This window comes from Salvelinus fontinalis, chromosome 33, assembly GCF_029448725.1.
Source record: "Salvelinus fontinalis isolate EN_2023a chromosome 33, ASM2944872v1, whole genome shotgun sequence".
In the NCBI taxonomy this organism is placed as follows: domain Eukaryota; kingdom Metazoa; phylum Chordata; class Actinopteri; order Salmoniformes; family Salmonidae; genus Salvelinus; species Salvelinus fontinalis.
Genome location: NC_074697.1, coordinates 8,801,419 through 8,814,624, shown reverse-complemented (window position 1 = coordinate 8,814,624; position 13,206 = coordinate 8,801,419). Strand labels below are relative to the sequence as shown.

At 50.2% G+C, this 13,206-nt stretch overlaps 1 protein-coding gene across 6 annotated transcripts in view; it reads right to left on the bottom strand.

The window, feature by feature from the left end:
* Positions 1-13,206, bottom strand: part of LOC129832536 (roundabout homolog 1-like) — a 448,098-nt gene that overhangs the window by 58,262 nt on the left and 376,630 nt on the right. For all 6 annotated transcript variants that reach the window (XM_055896657.1, XM_055896660.1, XM_055896656.1 and 3 more), the window contains 2 exons: positions 6,207-6,378; positions 2,933-3,136 (listed from right to left, as the gene is read on the bottom strand). In XM_055896657.1, coding sequence (XP_055752632.1) covers positions 2,933-3,136; positions 6,207-6,378 — 376 coding nt within the window. The remainder of the gene's footprint in view (positions 1-2,932; positions 3,137-6,206; positions 6,379-13,206) is intronic.

Genomic DNA, 13,206 nt, shown 5'->3' with positions numbered 1-13,206 from the left:
CGGTGACTTTACACCTGAGTACCCGGCAGCAGATAGTCTACAGTAACATAAACTAATGAAAATGCTATTGTTTTAATTATATTCTAATTCTAACCACCAAAATATTATTTTTGCGAAAGCATATATTGAATATATATATTACACTGTTAGAACGTTGCAGTCAAAATGACTGCTCATTGGCTCAAACTGAGGTCCCATGAGGCCAGGCTGTTCTAGTATTAAAAGCCTTGTATGTGGGCATAACATGTGGGCACTGATTTATTTTTAACATACCACACAATCCTTTCCCATGAAGATGACCAACTCTGGGACCTCGTCATCTGTCTCACCATAGCAACACAGAGCAGAACTTAATCACACTACTGTAGCACACAATGCAGTCAGCATCCAACATATACACAGAGACCTTATTCCTTATGCAAATCAAGGCCTCTGCTGTAAGTTATGTAAGTCTGTAGAGATACCAAACTCCAGTATGTTCACTATAAACCCATATTAATGTTCAACCATGATAGAGCTCCGAGGTATAAACCACCAAGGCCAGAAACAAAGGTTTTCCAAAGCAAGGACAGGGTTTCTAGATTAATCCAGGTTTCCATGACTCTCAATAGGCAGAGTATCAGTATGACAGAGGTCGATTCAGACTTAAACCAGTATATTGTCCGTGTCTCTAGGTTGAATGGTGTACCTCAACTGACCCTGGCAGGCAGCAGTGTACCTGAGCCCAGCAGAAGGAGGTCGGTTTGGGGAGGGTATGGGGAAGGCGGGCAGGCAGCAGCTGCATCGCCTGCAGCCAGCCACATATTAAACCAGGCAGCAGAGAAATGAGAGCCTGACAACACTCCTTTATATCCTTAAACTATTGTGGGCAGAGGTTTGGCATGTACTGAACCCTGTCACATGGGAACAGGTAAACCCACTGCAGGTGAGGTAAGCAGTGTCCTCGCCTGTAGAGCACAGAGCATCTGATACTGAGTACTAAACCCGTGGATAGAGAATGAAAAACACAGTGGTATGGTAAAGAATCTCTTGCAACAGTATGACACAATGTTTCAAACTCTAACAGTCATTTGCATCAAAGGCTTTCACTGAAAACTATTATAAAAGTATACTTCAAGCTTAACATGTTTTAGTTTCTCCTTGATTCATGCTCGTCGTAGCAAGTTGTTCTCATTTCTCAGACACATTCCGATGGGAACTGCTAACAGAAACTGGTGGGACCGGAAGATGCACTTCAAAAGAAGAAGTACACACACAAAAACACCCTGGCAGGATCAGAGAGAGAGAAATATAAAACAGAATAGAAAGACATTATGCAGGAGACAGGTCCATTTTTCAGCTGCAGATGTTCAAGGGCTTTTAACTTTCTCAAAGTACTAGGGACTATTTTCAGATGGTAGACCTCACCTCAACTCAAATGGCACAGTATGATGCAAGACTTTCATATGAGAGGAGGGATTCCTGAGGGGACGGAGGGGATGAGGGAATTTCTGGGAGGATGGAGGGGATGGAGGGGACTGAGGGATTGCTGGGGGGACAGAGGGATTGCTGGGGGGACGGAGGTGATGGTGGGTACGGAGAGGATGAATGGATTGCTGGGCGGGATGGAGGGATTGCTGGGTAGACGGAGGGGATGGAGGGATTGCTGGGTAGACGGAGGGGATGGAGGGGACGGAGGGGACGATGGATTGCTGGGCGGGATGGAGGGATTGCTGGGGAGACGGAGGGGACGGAGGGGATGGATGGATTGCTGGGCGGGATGGAGGGATTGCTGGGTAGACGGAGGGGATGGATGGATTGCTGGGTAGACGGAGGGGATGGATGGATTGCTGGGTAGACGGAGGGGACGGAGGGGATGGAGGGGACGGAGGGGACGATGGATTGCTGGGCGGGATGGAGGGATTGCTGGGGAGACGGAGGGGACGGAGGGGATGGATGGATTGCTGTGCGGGATGGAGGGATTGCTGGGGAGACGGAGGGGACGGAGGGGATGGATGGATTGCTGGGCGGGACAGAGGGGAAGGAGGGGATGGTGGGTACGGAGAGGATGAATGGATTGCTGGGCGGGATGGAGGGATTGCTGGGTAGACGGAGGGGACGAAGGGGATCGAGGGATTGCTGGGGAGACGGAGGGGACGGAGGGGATGGAGGGACTGCTGGGTAGACGGAGGGGATGGATGGATTGCTGGGCGGGATGGAGGGATTGCTGGGGAGACGGAGGGGACGGAGGGGATGGATGGATTGCTGGGCGGGATGGAGGGATTGCTGGGGAGACGGAGGGGACGGAGGGGATGGATGGATTGCTGGGCGGGATGGAGCGATTGCTGGGGAGACGGAGGAGACGGAGGGGATGGATGGATTGCTGGGCGGGATGGAGGGATTGCTGGGGAGACGGAGGGGACGGAGGGGATGGATGGATTGCTGGGTGGGACGGAGGGATTGCTGGGTTGACGGAGGGGATGGAGGTGATGGATGGATTGCTGGGTAGACGGAGGGGACGGAGGGGATGGAGGGATTGCTGGGTAGACGGAGGGGATGGATGGATTGCTGGGCGGGACGGATGGATTGCTGGGGAGACGGAGGGGACGGAGGGTTTGCTGGGCGGGACGGAGGGATTGCTGGGGAGACGGAGGGATTGCTGGGGAGATGGAGGGGATGGAGGGTTTGCTGGGCGGGATGGAGGGATTGCTGGGGAGATGGAGGGGATGGAGGGCTGCAATTGAGAGCTCAGATGAGAGTCCCTACATGGATGGAGTAGTAGTAGGAGTCACACAATGCCCCTTAATCACTGATACAAGACCAGCTATTCTATTCTTCATCCTATTAACTATTCAATTTGGTGTTTGTTAACCTGATCCTAGATCAGTGCTTGAGGACACTTTGAGCAAGTGAATCCCGTGTGCTGCCATTAGGTGAGGCATGTTGTACTGACCCTTGCGGATGCCTGCGTAGTTCGTGCTGAGGCCACTCCTCTTCTTACGCTGTCGGTAGAGCCAGATACTGAACACCATGAGGATGATCCAACAGGCCGCTCCTATCCCCGCTATGAAGGCCGGCTGCTTCACCACCTCACTGATCTGCTGGGACAGGGTGTTCTCTGGCTCCAACACACCCTCTGTCATACGCCCCAATGAGTCTACCGGGGGAGAGAGGAGAGGGGGAGAGAGGATGGAATTTGAGAAGGGTGAAATAGAGGTGGAGGATGAGGAGAGAGGTGAGAGGTGAGAGGTGAGAGGAGAGAGGAGAGAGGAGTGGAGAAGAGAGGAAAGGGGAGGAGAGGGGAGAGGAGAGAGAGGGGAGAGGGGTAGAGAGGATGGGATGGGGTGAAAAAGGGGTGGAGGGTGAGGAGGTGAGAGGAGAGAGGGCAGGAATAGGAAATGGTAAGAGAAAAAAGAGGGGGCGAGAAGGGTGAGGAGAGGGGTACAGGGTGAGGAGAGGGGTACAGGGTGAGGGGATGAGAGGAAAGGGGTGAGAAGGTGAGGTAGTGATGGAAGAGGAAAGAGAGAGTGATGGAATGGGGATAAAAAGGCAGAGAGGGGACCGTAAGAGATGGTGAAGATGCAAAGAATGGATTAAGAGGAATGAAGGGAGACGGTCAGGAATGACAGAGGGCGAGAGCAGGTCAAGTGTCAGAGGCGGAAAGTGCACAGAAAAGAACAAGGGAGGATAAAGGAAGGGAGGAAATGGGAAGTAGTAAAGAAAGGGCATGTTATTCTTAACATAATCATTTTTTTGTTTTATTGCACCTTTATTTAACTAGGCAAGTCAGTTAAGAGCAAATTCTTATTTACAATGACGGCCTACCCCAGCCAAACCCTCACGACACGTTGCCAATTGTGCACCGCCCTATGGCACAGCCGGTTGTGATACACCCTGGGATCAAACCAGGTTCTGTAGTGACACCTCTAGCACTGAGATGCAGTGCCTTAGACCGCTGCAAAACTTCAAAATGAGTGGAAAAGCCTGAAACGGGGAAAGATATGAAGGAGGGGGTAGAGAAAGCTAAATGAAGTCAGCGAAGGGCATAAATATGAACGTTCTCTTTTCTTCGGACACACAAAATACTTCTTTCATCTCTGCAGATGAGTGTAAGGCTGGGCCTGGGCTGTGGAGCAGTAGAGATGGAGCGGTCTCACTCTATTATAAAAGGCGTTCAGAACTGATCCCAGAACTGAGCCCAGTCAACAATGGCAGATGAATAGACAAAAGGTCTCAACCCAGGAGATTTAAACATAATCTATTCGTATCAGAGTTGAACCAGGAAGCACACTACCTGAAATGTTCCACACACCCAGGAAGACTTAAAGAAGTATGATCACAAACCTAGCAACATTCTATTAGTTATTATTACACCGAATGAGGTCACAGTAGTACTACTATAAACACAGTACTAGTCATTAACACACTATAGCACTTGAATGTGTAACTTGGGTATGTCTTTCTGTTAGCTGTTGCTACTTGTCTACTAGTCAAAATGAACCGTCAGAACAAGTGATCACACAACATCGTCTGTATAGTCTCTCTGTGTTTCTCTCCCATGCCTCACATGAAAGACTGCTCATTTGTCTCCCCTAAGCAATTTCTTCATGTTCAACTTGGTTTCTAACTTTCTTCTCTCTCTCTTGTTTCATGATGCAACCACTTTAATATTTACAGACTCACTCTGTCAGAGACAAACGGGTCCCCCAAAGTTCCAGTGTTGCTACCCATCTCTCTCCCTCTCTTCTCTCTCTCTTTACAGACTCATTCTGTCAGAGGCAAACGGGTCCCCCAAAGTTCCAGTGTTGCTACCCATCTCTCTCTCTTCTCTCCTCCCCCACTACTATGTGGATTTCATGCCTGTTTCTCTGAGGAGGGAAGCAGAGTACCAATGTGACTAAACAGTCCTCAGGGACTTTACAGGTGCCTGGGCTGCTGTGCCATGACACAAACAAGCCCAAAGTGTGACAAATGCATTAGGTTGAAGCGCTAGTCCCGCGGGCGCGTTTTTACACGCAACAGGCGCCAATGGAAGTCCTCAAGTGAAAGAAATTGTATCAGTCACAGCTTCCTGCTTCTCCATGCCCATCCCAGCCCACTTTAACACACACAGACACACAGCTGTCCTCCTACCAAGCACTCTGCCCCGCTGTTTCATGTTGTTATCATTTATTCCTCCTTTACCGTGAGCAAGATTTGTGGCAGCTCAGATTCAAACGTAGGATCTTGAATAGCCTGGGCTATAAGAGGAAAGACTGAATTACATTCATCCCATGTAGCTATAATGCATCCTAGGTGAGGATGTAAAGGCATGACTGACGTGCCAGGTATCAACAGTACTATACTGTACATACATAGACTACACGTGCACTGTATCTGGTCTTGACTCTCCACATGACATATGGAGAGAGAGGGGATCTGTCAGAAGAAGAAACACATGCTACATTGGATCTTCCAGACCCTCCAGGATCGTGATCTTGACAGGTAAGTTAATAAAGGGTTAAATAAAAACATGCCATCTAAAAACACACACTTGTGCCAGAGTTCCTGGTTTATTGCTCTTGTTAAACACCAGAACATTGCCTCCTTGAATGGAGAATGGAACGGAGCAGAGCAGATCAGATCCCAGCAGGGTGGGGCAGCCAAGCTACAGGCACTGCCCTGCTGCCAAGCAGGAATCTCAAGTCACGTTTCATCACAATGTCAGTCTGGTGAAAACCGTTGAGGCTGTACACTGACAGAGTGGTAAACACGGGATTAAGATAGATTAACATTATGAGTGTCACTGTCAGTCATGCTCATCGAGGATTGTGTATGAGGGCTGACGTGGATATAATTGTTACGGTAATCATTTCAATTACACATCTAACCACTGTTCTAGACAGAGAGGAGAGCAGGCAGGGGCACGAAGGAATGGAACGATGTCATAATACTCCTTTAATATTCATATGACAACCGAAAATGTGGATTAGTGTGCTCTTCAGACTGAGATTAAAGGGAAGTCAATACTACAAAATGTCCATTGACTATTTTCCAGCCGTTACGGTTAAAGAAGGTGGGGAAGTTATCAGGCAGTAAGCCTTGGAATCCACGCTGTATGGAGTTAACAAGTGAGAACACATAGTAGAAGGACATATCCCTCCTCTTCCTCCTCTTCCTCCTGAGGGAGAATAATCTTACTTGGAACTCCTGCAGCGAATTGCAGAACAGAGTTCTCCTCCACTCACCTATCTGGAAGAAGGTGACGTCCGACTTGACCCCTTGGCCTGCCCCAGTGCTGGCTGCGACCTCCACACTGTAACGGATCCCTGGAGCCAGGCTGGAGATCAGCAAGGAGAAGGTAGAGCCGTCCACCGTACGGTTGATATGATATTTGCTCTCATTCCCCAAACACCAGATCTGACAGGACAGAGAGAGAGAGAAGACCCTATAACTGTGTTCTGATGGTGGTGTGACAAGTATGACAAATTGCTGGTTGATGCTAACGCAACATTTCAGCACACAGTGCAGATTGAACTATTTCACCCTAGTATTCCACATATAAAAACACTGGGACACATTTTTCTGTTTTTTGGGGGTGCGTTCCACACAGAGTCAGTATCATCTGTGGTAGGCATTACCCCCTGCCTGAGTGAGTGAACCCTAACCCCATGAAAAACAAAGTGTGGATTAGTAATCACCTCCATAATCCTACTGCAGCAGCAGCTCAGGGCTGGCAGCCACTCACAGGGAGGAGAGAGGGCTCTCTCAGGCTAACTCAACCCAGGGCTCTCTCAGGTTAACTCAACCCAGGGCTCTCTCAGGTTAACTCAACCCAGGGCTCTCTCAGGCTAACCCAACCAGGGCTCTCTCAGGTTAACTCAACCCAGGGCTCTCTCAGGTTAACTCAACCCAGGGCACTCTCAGGTTAACTCAACCCAGGGCTCTCTCAGGCTAACCCAACCAGGGCTCTCTCAGGCTAACCCAACCAGGGCTCTCTCAGGTTAACTCAACCCAGGGCTCTCTCATGTTAACTCAACCCAGGGCTCTCAAAGGCTACTCAACCCAGGGCTTTCTCAGGCTAACTCAATCCAGGGCTCAGCGTGAGGGTGGCTAACCCCAACATCTTGAACCTGGCTAACCCCAACATCTTTAACCTGGCTAACCCCAACATCTTTAACCTGGCTAACCCCAACATCCTGAACCTGGCTAACCCCAACATCCTGAACCTGGCTAACCCCAACATCTTTAACCTGGCTAACCCCAACATCCTGAACCTGACTAACCCCAACATCTTTAACCTGGCTAACACCAACATCTTTAACCTGGCTAACCCCAACATCTTTAACCTGGCTAACCCCAACATCTTTAACCTGGCTAACCCCAACATCTTTAACCTGGCTAACCCCAACATCTTTAACCTGGCTAACCCCAACATCCTGAACCTGGCTAACCCCAACATGCTGAACCTGGCTAACCCTAACATTTTTAACCTGGCTAACCCCAACATCCTGAACCTGGCTAACCCCAACATGCTGAACCTGGCTAACCCCAACATCTTTAACCTGGCTAACCCCAACATGCTGAACCTGGCTAACCCCAACATCTTTAACCTGGCTAACCCCAACATGCTGAACCTGGCTAACCCTAACATCCTGAACCTGTCTAACCCTAACATCTTTAACCTGGCTAACCCCAACATCCTGAACCTGGCTAACCCCAACATCTTTAACCTGGCTAACCCCAACATCTTTAACCGGTCTAACCCCAACATCTTTAACCTGGCTAACCCTAACATCTTTAACCTGGCTAACCCCAACATCTTTAACCGGTCTAACCCCAACATCTTTAACCTGGCTAACCCTAACATCTTTAACCTGGCTAACCCCAACATCTTTAACCTGGCTAACCCCAACATCTTTAACCTGCCTAACCCCAACATCTTTAACCTGTCTAACCCCAACATCCTGAACCTGTCTAACCCTAACATCTTTAACCTGGCTAACCCCAACATCTTTAACCGGTCTAACCCCAACATCTTTAACCTGGCTAACCCTAACATCTTTAACCTGGCTAACCCTAACATCCTGAACCTGGCTAACCCCAACATCTTTAACCTGGCTAACCCCAACATACTGAACCTGGCTAACCCTAACATCTTTAACCTGGCTAACCCCAACATCTTTAACCTGGCTAACCCCAACATCTTTAACCTGGCTAACCCCAACATCTTTAACCTGTCTAACCCCAACATCCTGAACCTGGCTAACCCCAACATCTTTAACCTGGCTAACCCCAACATCTTTAACCTGGCTAACCCTAACATCTTTAACCTGGCTAACCCTAACATCCTGAACCTGGCTAACCCCAACATCTTTAACCTGTCTAACCCCAACATCTTTAACCTGACTAACCCTAACATCTTTAACCTGTCTAACCCCAACATCCTGAACCTGGCTAACCCCAACATCTTTAACCTGACTAACCCTAACATCTTTAACCTGTCTAACCCCAACATCCTGAACCTGGCTAACCCCAACATCTTTAACCTGTCTAACCCCAACATCTTTAACCTGTCTAACCCCAACATCCTGAACCTGTCTAACCCCAACATCTTTAACCTGTCTAACCCCAACATCCTGAACCTGTCTAACCCCAACATCTTTAACCTGTCTAACCCCAACATCCTGAACCTGTCTAACCCCAACATCCTTAACCTGGCTAACCACAACATCCTGAACCTGGCTAACCCCAACATCCTGAACCGGTCTAACCTCAACATCTTTAACCTGGCTAACCCCAACATATTTAACCAGTCTAACCCCAACATCCTGAACCTGTCTAACCCCAACATCTTGAACCTGGCTAACCCCAACATCTTGAACCTGGCTAACCCCAACATCTTTAACCTGTCTAACCCCAACATTCTGAACCTGGCTAACCCCAACATCTTTAACCTGTCTAACCCCAACATCCTGAACCTGTCTAACCCCAACATCTTGAACCTGGCTAACCCTAACATCCTGAACCTGGCTAACCTTAACATCTTTAAAATGGCTAACCCCAACATCCTGAACCTGGCTAACCCCAACATCCTGAACCTGGCTAACCCCAACACCTTTACCCTGGCTAACCCCAACATCCTGAACCTGTCTAACCCCAACATCTTGAACCTGGCTAACCCCAACATCTTTAACCTGGCTAACCCCAACATCTTTAACCTGTCTAACCCCAACATCCTGAACCTGTCTAACCCCAACATCTTGAACCTGGCTAACCCTAACATCCTGAACCTGGCTAACCTTAACATCTTTAACCTGGCTAACCCAAACATCTTTAACCTGTCTAACCCCAACATTCTGAACCTGGCTAACCCCAACATCTTTAACCTGGCTAACCCAAACATCTTTAACCTGTCTAACCCCAACATTCTGAACCTGTCTAACCCCAACATCTTTAACCTGTCTAACCCCAACATCCTGAACCGGTCTAACCTCAACATCTTTAACCTGTCTAACCCCAACATTCTGAACCTGGCTAACCCCAACATCTTTAACCTGGCTAACCACAACATCCTGAACCTGGCTAACCCCAACATCCTGAACCTGTCTAACCCAAACATCTTTAACCTGGCTAACCCCAACATCTTTAACCTGGCTAACCACAACATCCTGAACCTGGCTAACCCCAACATCTTTAACCTGGCTAACCCTAACATCTTTAACCTGGCTAACCCCAACATGCTGAACCTGGCTAACCCCAACATCTTTAACCTGTCTAACCCCAACATCTTTAACCTGTCTAACCCCAACATCTTTAACCTGGCTAACCCCAACATCTTTAACCTGGCTAACCCCAACATCTTTAACCTGGCTAACCCCAACATCTTTAACCTGTCTAACCCCAACATCTTTAAACTGGCTAACCCTAACATCTTTAACCTGGCTAACCCCAACATCTTTAACCTGACTAACCTTAACATCTTTAACCTGGCTAACCCCAACATCCTGAACCTGGCTAACCCCAACATCTTTAACCTGGCTAACCCCAACATCTTTAACCTGACTAACCCTAACATCTTTAACCTGGCTAACCCCAACATCTTTAACCTGACTAACCCTAACATCCTGAACCTGGCTAACCCCAACATCTTTAACCTGTCTAACCCAATCATCCTGAACCTGGCTAACCCAAACATCCTGAACCTGGCTAACCCCAACACACCCCCCCCCCCCCCCCCCCCCCCATAAGATAACAACCCTCACACACAGACCCGTGTGTGTGTGTGTTGAAGTATTGGAAAGCCCCAGAAGCCTGTGTGTCTGTTTGAGGAATTGCGGTTGGAAGAAGCGCCGCTAGGGATGAGACGCAGTAATGACCGAGGAACGCTCCTCGCGTCGGATTTAACAACCGTGAAATTACTCTAAACCGTATCGGCAGAAAACATTTACCTGGAAAATGAACAGTGGCTTAACTTTTAAACAGACTGTGCTGTATCTCCCCTTCCATCACTAAACTATATTCCCTGTGACAAAAAAAACCTTTCCAATTAAAATGGCCGTACTCACACAGCATGTTATATGAGGAGTGTGCTGGCCGCAGAGAGGGGGCAATAAAAAGCATACTTATGTGTGGACACAGAGAGTAGGGTGTGTGGAGGAGAGGGCAGAGAGAGGAGGGTGTGTGGAGGAGAGGGCAGAGAGAGGAGGGTGTGTGGAGGAGAGGTCATAGAGAGGAGGGTGTGTGGAGGAGAGGTCAGAGAGAGGAGGGTGTGTGGAGGAGAGGGCAGAGAGAGGAGGGTGTGTGGAGGAGAGGGCAGAGAGAGGAGGGTGTGTGGAGGAGAGGGCAGAGAGAGGAGGGTGTGTGGAGGAGAGGTCATAGAGAGGAGGGTGTGTGGAGGAGAGGTCATAGAGAGGAGGATGTGTGGAGGAGAGGTCATAGAGAGGAGGGTGTGTGGAGGAGAGGTCATAGAGAGGAGGATGTGTGGAGGAGAGGTCATAGAGAGGAGGATGTGTGGAGGAGAGGTCATAGAGAGGAGGGTGTGTGGAGGAGAGGTCATAGAGAGGAGGGTGTGTGGAGGAGAGGTCATAGAGAGGAGGATGTGTGGAGGAGAGGTCATAGAGAGGAGGGTGTGTGGAGGAGAGGTCATAGAGAGGAGGGTGTATGGAGGAGAGGTCATAGAGAGGAGGGTGTGGAGGAGAGGGCAGAGAGAGGAGGGTGTATGGAGGAGAGGTCATAGAGAGGAGGATGTGTGGAGGAGAGGTCATAGAGAGGAGGATGTGTGGAGGAGAGGTCATAGAGAGGAGGGTGTGGAGGAGAGGTCATAGAGAGGAGGGTGTGTGGAGGAGAGGTCAGAGAGAGGAGGGTGTATGGAGGAGAGGTCATAGAGAGGAGGGTGTGGAGGAGAGGTCATAGAGAGGAGGGTGTATGGAGGAGAGGTCATAGAGAGGAGGGTGTGGAGGAGAGGTCATAGAGAGGAGGGTGTGTGGAGGAGAGGTCATAGAGAGGAGGGTGTGTGGAGGAGAGGTCATAGAGAGGAGGGTGTGGAGGAGAGGTCATAGAGAGGAGGGTGTGTGGAGGAGAGGTCAGAGAGAGGAGGGTGTGTGGGAGGAGAGGTCATAGAGAGGAGGGTGTGGAGGAGAGGTCATAGAGAGGAGGGTGTGGAGGAGAGGTCATAGAGAGGAGGGTGTGTGGAAGAGAGGTCATAGAGAGGAGGGTGTGGAGGAGAGGTCATAGAGAGGAGGGTGTATGGAGGAGAGGTCATAGAGAGGAGGGTGTGGAGGAGAGGTCATAGAGAGGAGGGTGTGGAGGAGAGGTCATAGAGAGGAGGGTGTGGAGGGGAGGTCATAGAGAGGAGGGTGTGTGGAGGAGAGGTCATAGAGAGGAGGGTGTGTGGAGGAGAGGTCATAGAGAGGAGGATGTGTGGAGGAGAGGTCATAGAGAGGAGGGTGTGGAGGAGAGGTCATAGAGAGGAGGGTGTGTGGAGGAGAGGTCAGAGAGAGGAGGGTGTATGGAGGAGAGGTCATAGAGAGGAGGGTGTGGAGGAGAGGTCATAGAGAGGAGGGTGTGTGGAGGAGAGGTCATAGAGAGGAGGGTGTGGAGGAGAGGTCATAGAGAGGAGGGTGTGTGGAGGAGAGGTCAGAGAGAGGAGGGTGTGTGGGAGGAGAGGTCATAGAGAGGAGGGTGTGGAGGAGAGGTCATAGAGAGGAGGGTGTGGAGGAGAGGTCATAGAGAGGAGGGTGTGTGGAGGAGAGGTCATAGAGAGGAGGGTGTGGAGGAGAGGTCATAGAGAGGAGGGTGTATGGAGGAGAGGTCATAGAGAGGAGGGTGTGGAGGAGAGGTCATAGAGAGGAGGGTGTGGAGGAGAGGTCATAGAGAGGAGGGTGTGGAGGGGAGGTCATAGAGAGGAGGGTGTGTGGAGGAGAGGTCATAGAGAGGAGGGTGTGTGGAGGAGAGGTCATAGAGAGGAGGATGTGTGGAGGAGAGGTCATAGAGAGGAGGGTGTGGAGGAGAGGTCATAGAGAGGAGGGTGTGTGGAGGAGAGGTCAGAGAGAGGAGGGTGTATGGAGGAGAGGTCATAGAGAGGAGGGTGTGGAGGAGAGGTCATAGAGAGGAGGGTGTATGGAGGAGAGGTCATAGAGAGGAGGGTGTGGAGGAGAGGTCATAGAGAGGAGGGTGTGTGGAGGAGAGGTCATAGAGAGGAGGGTGTGTGGAGGAGAGGTCATAGAGAGGAGGGTGTGGAGGAGAGGTCATAGAGAGGAGGGTGTGTGGAGGAGAGGTCAGAGAGAGGAGGGTGTGTGGAGGAGAGGTCATAGAGAGGAGGGTGTGTGGAGGAGAGGTCAGAGAGAGGAGGGTGTATGGAGGAGAGGTCATAGAGAGGAGGGTGTGGAGGAGAGGTCATAGAGAGGAGGGTGTATGGAGGAGAGGTCATAGAGAGGAGGGTGTATGGAGGAGAGGTCATAGAGAGGAGGGTGTGGAGGAGAGGTCATAGAGAGGAGGGTGTGGAGGAGAGGTCATAGAGAGGAGGGTGTGAAGGAGAGGTCATAGAGAGAAGGGTGTGGAGGAGAGGTCATAGAGAGGAGGAGAGGTCAGAGAGAGGAGGGTGTGTGGAGGAGAGGTCATAGAGAGGAGGGTGTATGGAGGAGAGGTCATAGAGAGGAGGGTGTGGAGGAGAGGTCATAGAGAGGAGGGTGTGTGGAGGAGAGGTCAGAGAGAGGAGGGTGTATGGAGGAGAGGTCATAGAGAGGA